This window comes from Lactuca serriola, chromosome 3 (genome assembly GCF_051521515.1).
Source record: "Lactuca serriola cultivar US96UC23 chromosome 3, Lser_US96UC23_V15, whole genome shotgun sequence".
In the NCBI taxonomy this organism is placed as follows: domain Eukaryota; kingdom Viridiplantae; phylum Streptophyta; class Magnoliopsida; order Asterales; family Asteraceae; genus Lactuca; species Lactuca serriola.
The window spans coordinates 61,848,063-61,870,652 of NC_136410.1; the positions used below are offsets into that span (position 1 = coordinate 61,848,063).

Consider the following 22,590-nt stretch of genomic DNA (forward strand, 5'->3'; position numbering starts at 1 on the left):
GTTATGCGGACAGACGCCGGTCCGAGCTTGAGTTTCAGGTCGGTGACTTCGTACTTCTGAAGGCCTCTCCTTGGAGAGGAGTGATTCGATTCAAGAAGAAGGGCAAGTTGGGCCCCGGTGCATTGGGCCATTTCGGGTGATTGCAAGGATAGGCCGGGTAGCCTATCGATTGGAGTTGCCAGCGGAGTGGGGTCAGATCCACGACACCTTTCATGTGTCACAATTGAGGAAGTGCTTAGCTGATGAGTCGGCAGTGGTCCCATTAGAAGACATTCAGGTGGATGCGGGCCTGAATTATGCTGAGAGACCAGTAGTCATCAAAAATCGGAAGATCGAGGCTATGAGGTATAAGGAGATACCTCTAGTATTAGTTCGGTGGCAGCACCGGATGGGCCGGAAATGACCGGTGAGCTGGAACGTGAGATGCGGGAGCAGCATCCGGAGCTAATTTCAGAGTGAGACTTCGAGGACGAAGTCTAGTTCTAGTGGGGGAGAGTTGTAACAGCCCGAAATTTCAAATATCGATATAACTATGATTTAGGGGTGTTTTGAGAAGGGACTCGGCGAGTTGGAGCCTAGACTCGCCGAGTAGGACCGCAGACTTGGTCGCGGGTTCGCGACTGGACTCGACGAGTCCAGATATGGACTCGGCGAGTCGACGCTGTTCAGCAGAAACCCTAGCCGTTTGGTTTTGGATCGTATATAACGCCTCTTAGGCCGTCATTGTCCGTCTTTTGGCCGATTGAGAAGAACCCTAATCGTTGTGGACGTCTAGAGCAGGGGAGAAAGCTATTGGAGCCTTGAAGAATTTGTTAGGCAAGAAGAAGAAGAGTTTTGGCCAAAGGAATATCAAGGAGATCGAGTTTTGAGGTTTGGGGACACTGAGAGGGTGTTATTCAGGTAATATCTCGGATCATTTCTGCTATATTGATGTGTGCACGAATTTAGGGTTTATGAAACCCATTTGGTGATTAGATGGATTATTATATTGTTACCCAAACGTTTGTAACCCAGTAATAGGATGGTTAGAGGTCCAGAAGGTCCCATGATTGTGTATTTCGGGACCATACGTATTTCAGGAAGCAGTTGCTCGTCTGCATGGCATGGACTCGCCGAGTTGTTCTTCAGACTCGGCGAGTGGCTTGAAGATTGACTGGGACTCGCCGAGTTGTTCTTCAGACTCGGCGAGTGGAGTCGGGGTGGCCCCGCGATTCTTCCAGGAGAAACTCGTCGAGTAAAAAGGGGATGCTCGACGTGTAGGAAGGGAATCTTAAGGAATCGGTGAGTCAAGGACGAGTGGACTCAGAGTCGTTGAACTCGGCGAGTCTTGGGGTGACTCGGCGAGTTAGGTCGCAGGTTGAGTGAAGTTCTGAGTATGGGGACTCGGCGAGTCACAGGGTTGACTCGACGAGTAGGGTCAGTCAGGGGTTGACTTTGACCTTGTCTTTGATCAATGATTGACCAGTGGTTCCAGGGGTATTTTGGTAATTGTTGTTTATCGTTTGAGTTCAGTGCATTGGCGGCTATCCAGGAGTGGAGATCGTATCAGTGATCGGAGCAGCTTGAGCTATCTGTTCAGTTGGCAGTTTCGAGGTGAGTTATCCTCACTATATCGCTAGGGTTTATGGCACCAATGCCAACCCTTTTTACCGGATGGAAATCCGGGTAGTTGTCATTCTGTGTTACAGGCCGGAAGGCATTATATGTTATGGGCCGGAAGGCATTACTATGTGGACCGAAAGGTCATGGCCTGGAAAGGCGTATGTATGCATTTAGTATGTTGACTGATTCATAGGGTAATGTTATGATAGTGACCGGCTAGACCGGTATCTTGTTAGAGTAATGCTATGATATGTGAACTGTTGATCGATTGTTGTCTATGAACTGCTATATGATTGTTTGTTATTTTATATATGCATTTTATGCTTATAGGCCGGAAGGCAATATGTTATGGGCTAGAAGGCGATATGTTATGGGCCGGAAGGCAATATGTTATGGGCCGGAAGGCGATTATGTTGTGTGATGGACCGGAAGGTCGGCGTGGGTAGGACCGGAAGGTTTACCCAGCAGGGACGGAAGTCCCCTGAGACACATGGACCGGAAGGTCAGGGCCTGGAAAGGCGTAAATGTGGTTGGTATTCTGGGGGTATCTCACTAAGCTTTCGGGCTTACAGTTGTGGTTTTATGTTTCAGGTTCTCAAGAGTCTGTGGCAAGGCAAAGGCGTGATCGTACCGTTCCTCGCGTTGGTGTTTTATGATATGAACCTGGGAAATCATTCTGTTTAATAATGTATTGAAAACCTTTTTGTAACAACGTTAATAAAATGGGTGATTTTGAAAAGTTTTAATTGTTTTGAAATTTTGGACGTTACAGTCATCCATTCCTAACTTTGAGGGGGAGAATGTTGGGGTGCAAAGTTCTTCATGTATGACTTTGTAAATGGTTTGACTTTTGTAGACCCACTTGCATGTGGTGCTTTAGCCATTTGACTCATGAGTTAGAGAGAGTGAGACAGAGACATGTAAACACCTTTATATAAGGTGGGTTTAGTCCACTTGTAGAGGTGTGCTTGAGAGATGTAAAAGTTGAGTATGTAAGTGTGTGTTATTTATGTAGACTAGATCTATATCCATTTTTGTAACACCATATACAATCAATACATCTCTTGAACACCCAAATCACCATGTTCATTGTGCAAACTTTAATTCCACATGCCAAACCATGTTCTTTATTTCACTACAAATTGGTGTTAGTTGGTCTTTGTTTTATCCAAAACATCACAACTACCAATTTGAAATATGCAAGAGTTAGAAAACATTTGTATTCCATATTTCATGATGTGTTATAAACCTACTTAAGACATGTCACTCAAGTCACAATCTTGGAGTATAACTCTAAGACTCGATTTTGGAACGAAATATGACTTACCTTCATTAATTTAACCATTTCAACAATTCCCGATTCCTCTTCTTATCCATACAAATGCACTAAGGTGTCCTTAGAGGATCAATTGTGATATGGTTTCATAATCATTAAGATGATCATAAAACATGATACTAAGGTACTCTCCTTTCCTTTCAGATTGGAGAAACTTTTATCTTTATGCCTATTTGATTCTTCTTATTCGTCTTGTTGTACATTGAAACTTTTTCAATGATTCAGAATTATACTTAATCTTGTAAGCATAAGAATCTTTCCTTATTTGGCAAACTTATGATACTACCACAAATATCTAAGAATCACATCGATTTTCAACATTGCTAACAATAGAAACATACAAACATCAATTTTTACAAATGCCATTGCAAGGAAATATAAAATAAGATAAAATCAAAAAAAAATCTTTATTTATAAAAAGTGAGGAAAAACTTGTCCTTACAATGTAATTACAAATGAAAACTATGTTACTAAATATTCCTAAGCAATCTATCATAACTCCTAAGTAGCAGCTCAAAAATCCGATTCGCGACCAGACTCGGATTACTCTTCCTTTAAGCTTTCTTTATTTTCTTCGATACTACAAAACATCAAAATGCAATCTTATCACATCATGTATCAAGAATCTATAAATAAGGAACTTAATAGAGTTAGATAGTGGACTTACCTGAAGTAGAACAATACAATTTGATTTTACCTTCTCTTAGATCTCTCAAGTAGTCAGGGCAGCTTCATTTCCAATGTCCCTTCAAATGGCAGTAGAAACAAGTGGACTCTTTGGCATTTGCACATGGAACTATCTCAGAACTGGCTTTTCTCTTATGATCAAAAACTTTTGACCATGGCTAATTCCTTTCCTTTAGGAGAAGGAATCATTTATGGGATATCCATGTCATTGCCTATGTCCATGGCAGCTTGGGAAGTAGATCTTCCAATAAGGTTTGCTTTACCAATGTGCCAAATCATTGCTGAATCAGTAGCAATAAGCAAATAGGTAAGATCGATAAGGGTCGCGTCGTGATTTGTCACATAGTAGTCTTTAACAAACTCACTATATGACTTAGGAAGTGAATGAAGAACCAAGTCAACAGCCAGCTTCCTTGGGAACATGAAACCCACTATTCCCAGCCTGTCAATATGAAGCTTCATGTCCAATACGTGAGCATATACAAACTTTCCATCATCATTTTTGCTTACCAATAGGGCTTGAGTGATCTTGAACTTTTCAAGTCTTCGAACATGTGGGTTATGGAGAACTATTGGAGGAGGTAGAGGAAGTGAAGTATGATTTCCATTTCCACGAACCAATCGTAGGACATCATCTTCATGAGGAAAGCCTTTTCCTTAAGATTCGGGAAGACCATAGTTGTCAAAACTAGACATCTATAAGGTATAAATTCAAGTTTAGTCGATTTGAATCCTTAATATAGTACCCAAATGAAATATTAAGGCTAGGACCCAATACAATATTTTACAATTTGGAAGAGGGATGCCGTAATCTAATTGCAAAATATTTGAAGGTAGGTAAATGATGATTTACCAATTTTCACCATGAAAAACGAAAATGAACATTAGGTTTTAAATTAATTGAAATTCCTAGATCTTTTGAGATTCATTGAACTTGTCAATGGCATGTTTAATCTCGATTATGCCCTTAAAGTTTGTGACTGGGATACCGAGGATCACAAACAAGGTGTGAATAACCATGCAAAGTAGCTTGGTACTCCCGAAGATATTTATCACTTAATCAATGTTCTGGTTAACCACACACGCTCCATTGATCTATGACAAACCACGAGCTACCCATTGCCATCCTTCATTAGTCTCATATTAGTGTGCCGGTTAACCACAAATGCTCCACTAACGACTAATAAGGTGTAATGTGCAATTTCATGGATTAGCACCAAATTCATATTTTTCCAAAGTATCTAAGATTGGGAATTTATCAATGTTTAGTTACTTGGTATTTTCATTATACTTTTAATGGAAGTTTGTGTCCCATCCTACCCGTTCGGCTAACGACCCTCCACCAATCAAGGAAGTGGAGGGTGAGAGTGGACACCCATTCAACTGCCATTTTATAGGCAGTTTCCTTATACACCCCTTATAGATTGACTTCGTGAATGAGGCCTACTAACGGTAAGACTCACTTTTTAATTATACATATATAATATATTAAACTTGTTAATTTTATATAGTATAAGGGTGTATTTTACACATTTAAAATACTTGATGGTTTAATCTATTAATAAATTATACTCTTAATTTAATTAAACTTAAACCATATGATTATAGATTTAATAATACTCTTTTAATTAAACATTTAATTAACTATTAATAAAGTCATAAGGGTGTAATTTGATCTATTCAAAAAAACATCAAGGTTCTAAATATAAAATTCAAAATTAAAACCATTTAGTTAATTTTTAAATTATGAACCCATAAGTTACACTTTTGAAAACTTTTCAAATTACAAGGTTTTTTTTTAGAATTCAATGTTTCATAATTGTGACTTTTCAACTTTCAAAACTTGAGGGAAAATTTTGTAATTCTTCAAAAACTTTTGGATTCCATAACTTAAGGAGTTAATTGTTTAATGAAGATGATTCATGTTCCATAACTTGAGGACAAGTTATGAAACTCTTCAAAAAAGCGTTGATCTCCAAAACTTGATGGCTTGTTTTTGTAACTCCTTAAAAAAACCTTTGAGTTCCAAAACGTGATGACAAGTTTTGTAACTCCTTAAAAACATTTAGATCAAATTTTAAACTTATAAAATAACCATTTTATCTTTTACCAATTTGATCATAATACAACTCTTGTATTAAGGTAAGTTCAAATCAAATTACACAAATAATTAGTTTATCATATAATCTAGTAATTATTTTATAATTTGACAATTTATCTTTTACTTGGATGAGGATAATCACTACCATATCAGAAAAAACAGATTTTATGGTACAAAACAGTTTGTGGTAATGATCATAATCTAATTTTGGCCAAAAAAAACCCAAAAAAAATTGTAAACAGGTGATCCAACTCATCGAGTAGGATAATGGACTCGTCGAGTTCATCACTGATGAACATGGACTCGTCGAGTTCATGTATGGACTTGTTGAGTCCTTCTGTTAGAATGCAATTTTTCAACTTTTTCAACTTTGAACAATTAATCTATGCATCTATATAACATAAAGCACCCATGACTCTGATACCACTGTTGGGTTTTATGTACTATAACAATCCTATGGTGCACATACAACCCTAATAGCTTTGGATCTAAGTTTTCTCTAGTTATACATGCAACAAAAATTTCCAAAGCATGAAGCATACAACTAACATACAATATTGATATATGAATCATAAATACTAGTTAGAAGATTACCTCTTTGTTGTAGCTTGTAGAGTTTTGGCCTTTCAAGAGCCTAGCACCTCAAGTGTGATGCCTCAAATATCTTACAACAAACCAAGAATAAAAGGAGAAACTGGAGAGAGAGGCTTGGAGACATAAAAATCGTCTAGGGCTTCTTAGAATCACTAGTCACCATTTTTTGGCTTAGGGGCTACATATATATAGTGTAGAATTCCAAAGGTCAATTGTAAACCCTAATCCAGAGGATTATGATCCATAACACACATATGGACTAAATCTTCATGGACTCTCACACAAACTTAGCCCATCATGGATCAATAGCCCGAACCATATGTATCACTAATTTACATAATCAGTCCCCATTAATTTAATTAGTCTCTTTTTATCACTAAATTAATTCCAAATTAATTCTTGATTAATACCAATTAAATAATATGATTTCTCAATTAATATATTATACTTATAATATATTAATAAATCACAATAACCTCTTTCTCAAATATCCATCATATTAAATTGTTCCAAATAGTTGCAACCCAAATGGACCATGCTTATATCGAGTCAAGTATATACCAATCATAGATATGGGCTTAGACACCTAATCCAACAAAATAGGCCTTATAGTATTTTATATTATCAGTATACATCTCCTTGATTCTCTCATCATTCATGTACCTTTGTACCTTTACCTGTGATACAAAGAAGTTGAGTGGGTCAGGTTAGGAAACCTAGTGAGTATATAGGATTTTCAACCCACAATAATATAGTTAATATGCTTAATTGTCAAACAATTAACCTGATTACCCATCCATGTTTTCTTCTTTATTCTTCCCTAAGGATCTATCCTAAGGGTCATCATAGTCATCGTTGCTGACAATCTCGTTTCAGGGATTTCGTCACAATACATGTTAGTAGGTTTCTTTCTATTATCATTCCTAAGGATCTGTCCTAAGGATCATCTTAATCATCGTTGCTGGCAATATTGTTATAAGGATTTCTCCGCAATACATGTCAGTAGGTTTCTTTCTATTATCATTCCTAAGGATCTGTCCTAAGGATCATCTTAATCATCGTTGATGATAGTACAATTACAGTGATTTCTCCACAATACGTGTCAGCAGGGTAGAGTACATCAAATGGACATAAGGTTCATCACCTATAGGTTATAAACATGCATGTGTTCCACGGGACTGTCATCAAATACTTTGGTGGTCGTCACCTATACTCTGTTAGGTGACTATATCATTGGTACACTAGTACCATTCCTACATTGTTAGTACACTAGTACCATTTCTAACTTCTTGGCATCCTATCATTTCCTATATCTCATCATACTATTGTATCTTATCTTTCATCGTACTAAAGCATCTTTCATTACCCTTTATTACAAAATGTATTATATTTATAAAATACATATACGTATTTATCATATAAAATTTATCTTTATTATATTTCATCAAACACATAACATCTTTGCACATAAGCACATATAGCATTCAATTATCTAAATACTTCATATCTATGTGTAAGATGAAAGTAACTATGCACTCACTTGATAGAAGTCGATGCCTCGGAATTTGGGCAGAACTTCGCCTTTGTACTTTATCTTTTCTTCTAGCATAACCTATGTTCACATTACTAAGTTTTAGTCTTATATTCCTAGTAACTAATGATAGTCTAGATTCATCACTAATCCTAATGTCTACATCAAGATCTATCAAGTAAGGAACAGCCAAGTAGGATCATATCGGAGGTAGGGTCCGTTTGGCATACAGAGTGAACTATTTGGAAATCCCACTTTAAACACCTCACTAAATCCAGCCTAGACATCATCCCCGTAAGAAGATCAATCAATATAATGACTTGGAATTACTGATAAGTCTTATTTATAGGTTCATAATAACAACTTCTGACTATAAATATAAGTTAAACTGAAAGCAAAAGGGTGTAGCTTAACTTATAGAGATTTTAGCGAAAACCGATAAATTATGCAGGCTTAATCTCAAACCAAAAGCTTTTATTTTACGGACACCTAGACCCTTTAAAACCTTGCTAAACTACTCCAAGGAAACCCCAAAAAAATCGAACCTAATAAGAAGTAATATCCCAGAGAGAATGGGATTGAACTTTGGTGTGAGAATGAAGGAAATTGAAGGATCATTTATAATGCAAGCGAGGAGCGTTGGGTAGGGCCATGAGGCGTGTCGCGCCCATCAACCTTGCTGGCTCCACCCCCCCCCCCCCCGCCATGTGTCGTTGCCCGATTCTTCCACACCTCACTCTTCTAGAAGGTGACATGTGTCATGATCTCATGGATCCATGTGTTTTGTGCATAGCCTGCCACGTCGCCTTGTCTCTTGGAAGAGTGGGCGGCCAACCTTGCCACGTGGCGCACTCCAATGCTGCCACCTCATCAGCCTAAGTAGTTCCTCATAGATATTCAGACGACCATAACTTTCGCATACAAACTCCATTTTCGACGTTCTTTATATCCTCAGAATCCTCTCGACGAGCTCTACATCTTTCATTAAGGTCGCAACATCTAATTCTTACTCTAACAAAAAAATCATGTTTAGACCGATTTAGATTGTTAAAGTTCATGCGAAATTCATAACTTCTTTATACGAACTCCGTTATCAATTGTATTTATATTGACAGGTTCATATTCACGAGATCTTCAAGTCTCGTTTAGATTGTTTTGGCTAACAATCAACTAATTTGAGTTTTGATTTATATGTCCACACTATTGTGCTGAAACTTCGAAAAATAACAACTTCCTAATATGAAGTTAGATTTGGACGTTTCTTATATGCACACTCACAGTTTTACGATTAATACAATTTTTGTTTAGATTACTTAGGCTAAAAAGCAATTTATCAAAAATTCACTTTTACTATAGACAGAGTCGTGTTAGTTTAATCACAAAACTTCGAATAAACATAACTTCTTCATAGGAAGTCGGATTTCAACATTCTTTATATGTACAGAATCCTTGTCACATATACCATAACTTTGGTTAAGATTATTTGTCCTAAATAATCTTCTATCAAAAAATCATTTTATCACTTATTATACCATAACTATCTATCCCGAAGTTACGGGCATTACAGATAACGACTCAAATTTGAATCATTAAAAACAATTCGAACTTGGGGGACTTAATGAGGTATGACACCTCCGACAAGGCCAGTCCGAATGTACTAGACCTGGACCGAGGATGAAAGACCGAAGTCCTAGGGACCGACATGGCATGTGGGATCGTGGAACGAGCCGAGGACTTTCAATCTGAAACACTTAAATAGCCAAATATGTTATGAGAAAGCACTTGAAGATATCAGATCAAAGGAGCATAGGAAATGACATACGACAGCATGTAATTACCCAATGGAAGATAGTGTAACTCAGGTATTCATAATGACAAGACTAGCTACGCTTCCCACTCATTGCTTTTGTACTCTTGGCCTCAAGGTGCATTAATGGCGATGAGACGGGCACCTGCCCGGTCCACCTTCGTCTCCATTTCCCTAGGCACCCGAGTATAAAAGGGATCTAATTTCAAAATGCAAGGGGTACGTAATTCAAGCATTTCCCTCGATCTATATCGAATATTAGCTTGTCTTGTTTTCTGACTTTGGCATCGGAGCGTTCTCCCGAGTCACAGTCTTGGTAGACGTTTAACGATTTGTTTATTTCTCAAGTTTGGATTGCGGAGGACCGAATACCATTATACCAACCACCTAAACTCCTTATACAATAAATCTAAGAAACAAAAAGTTCAAGCCTCGTTGTTATTTTACTTAATATACATGTGCCTGATCGTATTTCACTGAAGCGAGTGACACATTTAAGGTTTAGAATATGTATAGGTAGTGTAAGATTTTTCTTATGTAAAAGTATCCGAAGACTCTTTGAAATAAAGATTCTTCTTCTTATAGTATGTTTTTTTATATATTTCTTCAAATAGTTTCTTTGCTGGTAAACAATTTGTTAATCCTTACAAACTAGAAAACGTGTCATTTTGATCTAATCTCATATGGAATTATTCTGAAAATCGTTTTTTATTTTTATTACATTTTTAGTTTTGAGATTGATACATTTCATCATGGATGGAGGTTTAGATGATGGTTGTTCTTAGGGGTGTAAGCGAATCGAGGCTCATGAGATACTCGACACTGACTTGAAAAATAATGGAAATTAACCCGATTTAAGTCGAAGTTGAGTATTAAAATATTCGGCTCGTGAAGCTTATGAGCTTAATCGAGCTCAATTAAATTTACACTTTTACCCTTAATTTGTTAATCAAGTTTATTGCTGGAATGTTCTGATCGTGAAGCTCATGAGCTTAATCGAGCTAAGTTATATTTATTTTACCTTTTATTTTATTAATATTTTCTAAATCAATGCGAATCGAGTAGAGCCTATGATCTTAATTGTATTTTTATTGCAATTTAATGTATTTTTATTTATTTTACTAACTAATCGAGTAGAGTTGAAGTCAAACCGAGCTTGAAAGTGTCGATTAATTCATTGCACTCGATTGCATCCTTAATTTGTTCTAGGATTTTTTATTTTTTATTTTTTGCATCAACTATGTATAAATTGCATATTTTGCTAAATCAATTGTAGGAGCTTCTAATTAATGGGTACGTTACATGAGGCTAAATTTGAGTACATATGTAGACAAATTAATTTTAAATACAAAAAGAAAACATCTATATTTTCTTAAAAATTATCAAAGTCAACGAAATAAATGCCCATTGATTTTTCCCTCTAAACTTTAGTCTTTTTATAGTAAAGGATTATTAAATGTTAGGCGATATAAATCCCCACGAGACTTATATACAAACACGTTCATATGTAGGGATGAGCGTAGACGGGTACCCGCCTCATTTGGCGAGAACCGGAACCAGAACCGGAACCGGCGGTTCCTAGAAAGTTAGAACCGGAACCGGAACCGCTCTAGGCGGTTCCTAAATATTTGGAACCAGTCCCGGAACCGGCGGTTCCGGTTCCGGGAGCAGGTAACCCGGTCGCATTAATTTTGTTAACTTTTTTCGACAAAACCGCAATTTAGTTCGATCCAAATTAAATCAATTCGGACCAAAGACGGACAAAATCGGACCAATATATTCTAAACCGGTCTAAGTAACACACCTTTATATATATATATATATATATATATATATATATATATATATATATATATATATATATATATATATATATATATATATATATATAAACCGGTTCCGGCGGGTACCCAGCGGGTAGCGGTTCCGAAAAAATGAGAACCGGAACCGGAACCGCCTTAGGCGGTTCCGGTTCCAAAACCGGCAGTTCCGAGGCGGTTCCGGTTCCAAAAGCGGATACCCGGTTCCGATGCTCATCCCTATTCATATGTATGTTTGATTTCAGTTGTTATTAGAAATTTTTTGTGTTACTAATAGAAGTTGAAGCATTTGACCTTATTAAATATCAAATGCATTTATTTTTATCTACATTTCTTGTTAGTTTGCACTTGAATTCATACCTAACAAATGTGACTTCATTGCAGTTATTTTTATATTAAACTTCAATGGAAGGAATAAGTAGAAGCTCTATATAAGCCATGGCTATAGCCATATATGAGTGAATAAAAGGGAGATACAATATTATATACATTTAGTTCCATTGCAAATGACAATCTTCCTTTTGATTTTGATTTCTACTTCAGGTTCATTTCTCTTCTCATTTTGGTTTCATGTATTATTGTGATGTTCAATGAGTGGAGTAGTTGTCATATATATTATTACAGGTATGCTGAATCTCCTCCAAGTCTCATATGCCCGTTGTTTGTGTAAAAGCAATGAAGAATGTATCCCGATTGGACATTGTCGTGGGTATCTGATTCCTGTATGCTCTTTGTGTACTTGTTCGTGTGTTGTAAATAGTGGAGAATTCATATCACCCTTTCAATCCATTGCCAACGATGCTAGCAAAACTCAGCAGCGATTACAAGGCCCACCATAGTACTTGTGTTTAGGTTTGTACGTAGGTGGGATTGATTCCTTATAATCCACATATGAATAATAAACAAAGGTAAAGAATAATTTACAATGCTAATTCGTCTATTAAGAGATAATGATATCTCGTCTATTAAGACACTAATATGTAAGAATGTAAGAATACATAGCATCCATGTGATCCACATAATTAGGTGATAAACATCATAGTGGCATTTCAGTAATAGAAGGTAAAAGGAGGAGCGTAGAAAATGTTCAAATTCAATAGATGGTGTAGGGACAAGTTATACCAAAACTTATAGAAAAATAGAAAAAACGGTTACACGTAACCGATCAGGTTTAATTAATAAACAATGTTAAATTATTTTATTATTTAGAAAACCTTTATAAAAGTCCATTAAGTTTCATTTTTTATCTATAGAAAAAGTATATCAAAACGTATAAAGTTTTTTTTCTCAAAAAACGGAAACCAGTATAGATATATTTTATCTATAACCCCTGAATTTTATATATGATATTTATATGTAAATAGTATAGATATATTTTAGACAAAACTGCAAATTTGGTCCTTGTGGTTTTCAAAAACCTTTGGATGGGGTCCAAAAAGTTTCCAACTTGCATGGAAGGTCCAAAATCAAGGTTTTTCTAGGTTTTTTGTCCAAAAAAACTTAAAAAGACGATTATGCCCTTTTATTTTATTTTTTGTATTTTTCATAATTATTCTAATGTTGTTTTAATTAAAAAATAAAGAAAAAAAGAAAAAAAGTATCCCCACCTCACCCATTGTTCTCTCTCTCTCTCTCTCTCTCTCTCTCTCTCTCTCCCTCCCTCCCTCCCTCCCTCCCTCCCTCCCTCCCTCCCTCTCTCTCTCTCTCTCTCTCTCTCTCTCTCTCTCTCTCTCTCTCTTCTCAAAAAATCTCATGGACTTCATCTTTGATATCCCCAAATTGATGAACAAAACCAAAATCAAGCAATAGAAAGAAATTGAAACCCAAACACACACACACATTCTAACGCAAAGCACCCACATCGATTGGAAACAATCTCATCACAGTGAGTCTCTTGTCTTGATCGGACGAAGCAAATAAGAGGGGGAAGGCAATCACCTTCAAAGTAGAGTGGTGGTTGGACAGAGAGGGTCGACGGAAGCAGCATTCAGAGGTAGCGATGGTTCACAGTAGTAGCGGCAACGAGGTGGTGGTCGGTGACGGGTGGCTAGCGATAGCAGCTCCGCTGCCTCATTCCCTTTGCTTCTGGCAGCACACGACGAGGAAGAAGAGGGAGGGGGGATAGTTTGGTAGTGGTCAAAATTTGTGGTGGTAGGAGGGTAATGGCGACCACAAGCAGTGGGTGGCAAAGGTTGCTCTGGCAGCCTCCTACTATTGTGTCCGGGTTTCGGCTTGACGAGAACGACGAGAGGCATATATGGGAAGGTGACAGGGGTTAGAGTAGGGCAGGAGATACAAAGGAGGGTGTGTTTGGGTTGTTGTTGCCTTGGTGGTCGGGAAAACGACTCCACCTCTGGTGGATTTTCTTGGTCGTGAATGAAGAAGAAGGAGGAAGGGTGGTATTTGTATGGTAAGATGCAAACGAGAGAGAGAGAGAGAGATTTTAGTTTTTTTTTAATTATTTAAATATCAAAATAAATAAAGAAAATACAAAAATAAAATGAAAAGGGTAAAATCGTCTTTTCAAGTGTATCAAGGACCAAAAACCCAGAAAAACTTTGATTTTGGATCTTCGATGCAAGTTGAAAACTTTTTGGACTCCATCCAAAGGTTTTTGAAAACCACAGGGACTGAATTTGCAGTTTTGTCTATATTTTATCTACAACCCCTGAATTGTATATATGATATTCATAGGTAAATAACAATAATGTACATTAAACATAGAAGTATCTAATGATTGCTTGTAGGTGGTGGTTAAGATGTGAATGATCATCAATAATATCAAATCCGAAGAAATATGATGTGAATATTGACTAGTAATTAAGCAATAGTTGGTCGACCGGGTCAAGGGATAAAACGGCGTAGGGAATTAACCGGAGACGTGAAGAGAACCAAAAAAACTAATGTCGATTCAGTGAAAGAGAGTAGAGACTAAGGTGTTTGTTTTTTCGAAGCGAAAACACCTAAAGTCTGCGGACCACATCATCAACCTTCTACAGTAGAGTAGAACAGGTGGATCAAATGGTTGTAGACTGTAATAAAAAAGTTGTTTGTTTTTTTATGTCTACAGGCTGTTGTAATTCACTGAAATTAACTATATAATATTTAAAAATAAATATAAATCAATATTTTATTTAGTTTAATAATATATATGCTAATCAAATAAAAAATCATTTTGATGATAAGTTTTTTAAAAATGTTTATATAAAATAAGTAAACATACTATTTGCTAAATAACAATAAATAAAATTGTTAATTTAGCGAAAAATATGTTTATTTTTATAATTTTTGAAGACAATTATTATTTTTACGGTTAGCTTCAATAAATTTGATAATTCTAGTGATTAACTTTTTAATTTATTAATATTTGGTTATGGACAATGTAACACAAAAAATGTTTATATGAAATTTACGAAATGATTTTAAAATTATTTGAAATTACATAAAATATACTCGAATTGTTTATAATATCATTCATAATATTATTAATATAATAAACACATTGAAAAAAAAAACAAATCCATGTTGAATAATTTAACTTAAGGAAAAATGAGAAGTGATTGGAAGATTGTCTAGTGTGTGTCACGCATCACACGCATAATAGTTTTTAAGTCAGAAGTCTTCTAAAAAACAAACAACTACGAAATGCCAAATGGTACGGATATGCTGCGTGAAGCAACAATAAGTAGTCAGAACAGTTTTTCTAAAGAAAAAAAAAATCCCCAAAGAAACCTGATAAGATGTGTGAACTAGGACTTTTTGTTTACCGTTTTGCTTTAACTTTGAAAAATTTTCATTTTTTATTGATTATTTACCTTTTTTTAATTTTGTTGATTATTTTATTAATATATTTTGACCTTTCAATTTTCTTGACAATTTTTGATCGATTAGGACCAAGGTTAGCTAGGATGACATATTAGCACTAATCTTAAGCGGCTGGAGACCGCCTAGCGTCTATGCGTCAATTAATCAGCCAACTAGATGGACTTTTACAAAATTGTTATTAAGTATATTGGTCATTAATATGTGAATTATCAATCAGAAGTAATCATTATATATATATACATATATATATATATATATGTGTGTGTGTGTACGTGCGCGTGTGTGAGTGTGTGTATGTGTGTATATATATATATATATATATATATATATATATATATATATAGCCTAGATGGAATTCTCTAATAAAGAGAAGGATCAAGACATTTTTTTTCCTTAGAAAATAGCATAATCTTAAAAGCCAAGACTAATAAGGTGTCATCTAAACAATATATGATTAAAATATATCTTGCACGAGTTAAAGAAGACTTGACCAAAAATTTTGATCAACCTAAATCTATAAAATCAGACAACTCAATGGTTTCAACTGAAGATTGGAATCAGTTTCAATGCTTAACCGGTGAATCTCAAATGGAGTATTTATTGACTCGGTAATCTCATACTTTATAACAATCATGAAAGAATCATTTTATATATAATTTAACTTCTATTTTAAATTTGAAATTTTAATTTACTTTAATCATTTCACGTCCTCATACTTTTATACTTTCCAAATCCTTTCATAATATACCATATTATGAAAGGATCTAGAAATATAAAGTATGAGGACATGGTATGATTAAAGTAAATCAAATTTTCAATTTATAAATAAGTAAATCAAAATTTCAAATTTAAAACATAGGTTAAGTTATATATAAACTGATACTTTCGTGATTATTATAAAGCACGAGATTACCGAGTCAACAAATATTGGCCCTTAAAAACGTCATCTGTTGGCAAAACCCCGAGCCCACTTACAACTTATAGGGTTAGGTTCAGATGAGACAACAAGATTTTGTGAGACAAGGAGACATGATCTGAACCATTCATCTATTTGATCTAGGGCTTAAATTAAATCAAGACACATGAAGAAAGAAGCGGTGGCATTTTACGTAAATACATGATAGTTTGGTATTAATGAAGGAGACGGAGGGTCAATACCGTAACTTCGAATTAATTGATTTGCATCGTGATTCAAACCTTTTTTCATTCTTCTTACGCACAAAACCCTCTTCCTCGGTTAACACTAAAAATCCCTCTTTTTTCTTGGTCTGCAGTCTCGATTGAAGAACTGGTAAATTGTAGCACCTGGTTCTTGGTATGTAATTTATTTAAGTATTTTTCATTTTAGACCTTGGACTTGGCGAGTTGGTCCTTCAACTCGCCGAGTAGTCGACCCTACTCGCCAAGTAGGTGTTGTTTTTAGTGGTTTTCTTCTTTGTTCAATTCCCGAGCTCCCAACCGCTTCTCCTGCTTTCTTTTGCTTCCGAGCTTCACTTTTGGAACTCAAAACACAATTCAAACACTTTTAAGTATCTTTTGTCCATGATATGCAATTAATTAGCTAATAAATGATAAAAATCTATACTTATTATGAGGCTAAATATGCAAATATCAAAATACCCCACACTTGACTTTTGCTTGCCCCCAAGCAAAACTGAATTTTAGCACATTAGAATCACATATGACAACTCCAATCTAACCCAGCCATTATGCCAAGACCGCAACGCATGCATTTGTGTCTAAAAAATTTCCTAATAACCCCCCATACTCCAAATACTCACAATCCTCATAAACATTCGCCCACTTATCCCGAACAATGCTCATTTTATGCATCCCTCCGAATCCATCCATAGAAAACCTCCTATCCTCAAGGTATTTTTAGTTGAGCAACCCAAGCATACATAATCTAGAATTACAATTTATGATACCACTATGGAGCTCTTTTGAATTCTTCACTTCCTTGATAATTTGATCTTTGATTTCTGTGAATTCACCACCTTGTTGTTTGATTTGTTGGTATCTTCCATTTTTAAACTCTTGGAATTTTGATCTTTTGATCTTCACTTTAGTTGCTCCAAAATTCTTCAAACTTTTCTTTCAATTCTCTCTTTTTTTACATGTACCTCACTTTTTCACTCAAAATCCTACATGCTTAAGCAAGGGAGCTCAACTTCAACCTTTATTGGCTAACGATAATAATTTTCCTGGATACATTTCTGGTACACGATGCTAAACATATTGCATCCTTCGGGCTGAGCAAGGTCGTGTTTTTGTCCCATGATTTCACCGGAATAAGGAAGCCACAAATGCACTAGAACGTATATAGGCTCAACTAAACATTTGGGTTTTCATGCAATCATTAACACAATTCTAACATGGAATCCTAATTACTTTTTACCAAAATTTTCTAAATTAATTCCTAAGTCACATTTTTGGTATGCAGCAATTTTAAAAATTAACCTAAATTAGGACATTAGGATCCTACATTTATTAAGACGACATCAACCCCCTACCCCACACTTAATTTATGCAATGTCCTCATTGCATGTTATACATAAAAACATGAAATGTAGAGAGAATTAGAACAAACTCCCTTGGGGTAGCAGTCGCTAGGTCGATATCTCTTTTCTTCAACTTCATCTTCAATTGACTTTAGACATGGAAACAGCTCATCCACGTCTTGGGCAACAAATCACATGTGGGCAGCTCCAAATATACTGGAAAAATAGTGTAAAATCTTCAGGAATTGATCGGGAAGAATAAGTGGTCAAGTGGTATGTTCAACAGCATCGAATCAGCAGTCTTCTTGGTATAAAAATGAGTGGCTCGTCGAGTTGGTCAATTGCACTCGGCGAGTCAACCGCTGGGTGGAAAAATTCACGTTCTGCACTTGTTCCAACTTTTGATAAATCTCAAGAACTTCCCAGAACTTCTAGAATTATTCACTCATGTCCCTTAGGACCGGACTCGACACCTTAACTCTAAACTCTGCCCTTTATTGATTCTTTTCCACTCTTTTTTTTCTTTCTCTCTCAAACTCTAAACCCTTTATGCAAGCATTCCTAATCCAAAATCTGAAAGTCATCAAGGCAAATAAAACATCAAGCATAAAAATAAAAGTCTTAACTAAAAATTCAAACACACCAAACAAAACAAAAATAAATTGAAAATTGTTCCATTAAACAAAAAAAAACTAATCATCTTCTTCCTCATCATGGCCATGCACAGCCCCGCTTCCACCAGCTCCACTCCGCCTTGCATTAATGATCTCATCCCAAGATGGTATGTAGGGGAAGTTACCCCTATCAATGTGTGGAATATGGAAATGGTCAAAAAGCCGCACGTGGGATTCATTGCTAAAATTAATACCCCTCGCCATTTGGTCTTGTAACCGCCTCATCTCGACATTGTACCAATCCATTGGTACTTCATCATTGTCCACCGGAATCACCGGCGGTTCCTCCTCCACTTCCTGCTCACGTCGCGATCTAACCCTCCTACCTGGTGCCTCGGGCACGACCACCGGATCGTCATGCGGGATAGCATAATGACCCCCGCCATAATCTTCAATAATTCTTGCCCTCCAAAAAAGAATGGGATTAAAGGGAGGGGCAGGAATCATTGTCATCAAGTTCCATGCACCTCGGGTCATCAACCCATATGAGTTGGCTAGCCGGGTCACGAACATGCCACCATTAATTTTGGAGGTTTTGCGATCCTTGACCACACCCTCCGATAAGTAAGAGGCCAAACACCATGGAATGTTGCAGAAGGTGTCGGGCGTGATGATACTCAAAAGATAAAATACGTCAAGGTTGGACACCTTGTCGTCGTCCTTCCTTTGATTTATTGTAGTGGAGACAAGGCGGTGTATGAGACAGTGTGTGGGTGACCTAATGCTCCCTTCTTGAGCCGACTTCGGAATATATAATTTGTTGGCGATTGTGTTCCACCAACCAGTACTTGTAACACCATCGGGGAACACCTTATAAGATTGTTCCAAGAAGGCGCGAAAGATAGCAGTAGTGACCAATGGTCGGTCGTAAATTCCCAACCGGCATGCAAGATCAATGACAGAACATTGATGGAATTCGCCCCCAAGACAAAAACTAAAACTCGCGGGGTGGTAGCAATCATCTCCTCCTCGGAAAGATACCGTGGAGAGAAATTCCCAGCAGAGTTCTCGATACACCGGTTCTTGAATTCTGAAAACCCGGCTCCATCCATCACAAATAATTGTCTCCCTATCAAAAGTAAATTCATTCAAAAGGTAATGCGCCAAATCTTCTTCGTACTGAACATTCTTTAACCAATCCCAGTCAACCCTATTAGGTACATAAACCTCCTTCTTCCTGACCTCAGCCAGCTTCTTCTTCCATCTTGTCATTGTTGAAGCAAATTCAATCGGAGGAAAATTCAACCAAGGAAAATCCCCTTGGTGTCCACTTGAGCTCTGCCCTCTTGAAAACATGGTCCCTGCAAAACAAAGAGCACACAACCCAAAAAACACAGAAAATCATCAAAACAAATTCCGTCAGGGTACCCGACTGGACTCGTCGAGTCCATGAACGACTCGGCGAGTCGTATGAACTGCGCGAGTCAATCGACGGGTCGGTCGAAATTGGACCATAAAACTTGAAATTTTTTTCAAGGGTTTTGTCCATGGACGTTCCTAAGATGTATTAGAGTAAGAATAACCATCCAAAACAACACAATTAATACAAAATCAAAACCCTAAAAATTCACTAAACTTCAAAATCGGGTATTCTATGAAATTGACACCTTAGAACATCTAAAAATCATGACTTTAACAGAATTATGGAAGAAATTAAGTACCTTTGTTGATAGAATTCGAGAATTTTGAAGAAAAAGTAAAGAACTTGATGAATGCTTGAGAGAGAAAACAAGAGAGGCGCACGTCGAGTAAGGGGGAAATATGATCTCATTAAGGTTAAAAACCCTAGTTTTACCATATGTAAAAATTATTTTTAATTAATTTTTTTCTATAAATAAAATCGACTCGTCGAGTCAGGGCCAGACTCGGCGAGTCTGGTCGCGAATTTAAACTTATCTGGGATCCGAAGAGACTCGTCGAGTCAGGGATAGACTCAGCGAGTCACTTACAATCAATTCAAAATTTATATCATTTTGTCATGTATTCATAAAAGAAATTCATTCCACCCCACACTTAGCCCATACGCACTCCCAAGCAGTCATGTCTGATGATTTAGAAGACGAAAATAAAATCCTAAAACGGAAATCAAATAAAACTAAAACGAGAAAGATAAAAGAAAGCAAACTCTAATAACGGGTTGCCTCCCGCCAAGCGCTTCTTTTTAAGGAGTCGTTAGTTGGACTCCTTCCCATCTACGTTTCTTCATTTTCCTGCATCGGGAATGCACGCCTAATCTTTTGCGGTTTATACTTTGTCTTGTAAGCGTGTATCTTCTTCTTGTAGGCCCGTCTCCATTCTTCTCTCTTTTTTCTTGTAGCATCATCTTCAGCTGCATGAATTTCCCTTTTCCTCATCTTCTTCTTCTTTACCCTATTCTCTTGCACCCCTCCTTCTTTAAACTTCATTACTTCATAGTTGGTGAAAACTCGGGCTCGAGGTTTGGTATTACGTGACTCAATGAATGGGTTATCAGCATCATCTTTCCTAACTGCTACATTCCCCTCATCTTCAAGTGGAATGTCTTCATCTTCTTGCATTATTGTATCGAGGCATGCTGCTTCAACATTTTGAAAATCACCATCCATTCCTCCTCTGCTACTTGATCTTCTAAAGAATTAGGGAAAATCTTCATGTCCAGAACATGCAGGGAGCTGGTAACAAGCAGATCAAAATCGTCCAAGCTGCTGAGATTTTCGAATGGACTCGACAGCGACTCGGCGAGTCGGAGCGTATTCCTCACATCCCACTGTGTTTTCTAAATCGGTCCTTTTCAGCAGCTTCTCTATCTCCTCCAAGTCTTTGTCAACGTCATCAATTCCTCCAGAAGATAGCAAAAACTTACTTGGATCTTCTTCTTGCAAGAGTGCAAGTTCTTTTTGTAGTATTTCATCATCCAAATTAATGAATGAGACTGCTTCTTTTCTTCCTTCTTCTTTCTTAATCTCTGGTAGAGCTTTAAACACTACTGACTCGTCTCCTACCCTCAATGTTAGTGTGGACTCGCATACATCTATCAATGCGCATGCGGTATTCAAAAATGATCTCCCCAAAATAATTGGAATTTCGGGGTCTTCTTCCATATCAAGTACCACAAAGTCCACGGGGAATATAAATTTATCGACCTTAATGAGGAGATCTTCACAAACACCTCTTGGACGAATAATCGTCTTATCCGCTAAATGGATCTTCATATTCACAGGCCTTGGCTCCGGTAAATTTAGCTTCTTGAAGAAAGAAAAAGGCATTAAGTTAATACTTGCACCCGAATCGGTCAACGCTTTAGTAGCAAGTATATTTCCAAATTGACAAGGAATTGTGATGCTTCCCGGATCGCCCTTCTTTTCTGGTAGCTCACTCAATACTATCTCCGCGACTTCAGCTAAATCTTTTCTAGCAGCAAAGAGACCCTTTAGCAAGTTAAAATACTTGGGTGTTTGAAGCATCATTTCCACAAATGGAATGTTGACTTGAAGGGTCTTGACATGTTCCATGAAAGCTCTATATGCTCTAACCTTTTCATCAGGTATGGCTCTGATTGGGAATGGCAAAGGAGGATTGTAGGGCTATGATGAAACAACAGATTTGTCATCAGGGCATAGACTCATCGAGTCCATTAGAGGGACTCGGCGAGTCTAGTCGGGTTTAGCTGAACTCGACTCTTCTGTTGTTTCTGCTTGCACCTTTGTTGAAACCTTCTGTGCAAGGGTCATAGGAGTAAAAAAATTTCCATAGCTGGAGGTTATAGCATTCACATTCTCCATTCTTGGATTATTCTCGGTTTTACTCGGAAGTTCTCCTGGCCTCCTCTTGTTCACTTGATGTGCAAGTTGTGCTAGCTGTTTCTCAATGTTGAGAATAGATGCTTGCTGATTCCTAAGTATAGTTCTAGTCTCTTGTATTGCAGCATCATGATCATTGTGTCTTTTCTCGGACGCGGCTATAAATCTAGTGAACATTTCTTCTAAATCGGCTCTCTTTTCCATGACCGGTTCTTCCTTTTGATAGAAACCCCTCTCCTTCTACTTGTATTTCTCTTCATTTTCCCTTTTATATTCTTCGTACGGGAGCCATTCCTTCTTGGGTTTCCGCCAATTCTCGTCGTATTTGTCCCC

The 22,590-nt window shown here is 36.9% G+C and overlaps 1 protein-coding gene and 1 long non-coding RNA gene across 2 annotated transcripts; one reads left to right on the plus strand and one right to left on the minus strand.

The window, feature by feature from the left end:
* Positions 1-11,909: 11,909 nt before the first annotated feature.
* Positions 11,910-12,455, plus strand: LOC145094472 (uncharacterized). Its single transcript, XR_013703373.1, has 2 exons — positions 11,910-12,021; positions 12,103-12,455. It is a non-coding gene; the product is annotated as an uncharacterized LOC145094472 (long non-coding RNA).
* An 8,559-nt stretch (positions 12,456-21,014) lies between these two features.
* Positions 21,015-22,239, minus strand: LOC145095320 (uncharacterized). Its single transcript, XM_079033221.1, has 3 exons — positions 22,159-22,239; positions 21,568-22,041; positions 21,015-21,104 (listed from the first exon to the last, which is right to left on the minus strand). Exons 1-3 carry the CDS (start codon positions 22,237-22,239, stop codon positions 21,015-21,017), a joined length of 645 nt encoding a protein of 214 aa, XP_078889347.1.
* Between the last annotated feature and the right edge of the window lie 351 nt (positions 22,240-22,590).

What these genes read in the sequence shown, in the direction of transcription:
- LOC145095320 (XM_079033221.1), bottom strand. Translation starts at nt 22,239, where the DNA reads ATGGAGAATGTGAATGCTATAACCTCCAGCTATGGAAATTTTTTTACT. An exon ending in CACAGAAGGTTTCAACAAAG is followed by an intron (nt 22,042 to 22,158) that starts GTGCAAGCAGAA and finishes GTTTCATCATAG; the next exon opens with CCCTACAATCCTCCTTTGCC. An exon ending in TATTCCCCGTGGACTTTGTG is followed by an intron (nt 21,105 to 21,567) that starts GTACTTGATATG and finishes CTGGACATGAAG; the next exon opens with ATTTTCCCTAATTCTTTAGA.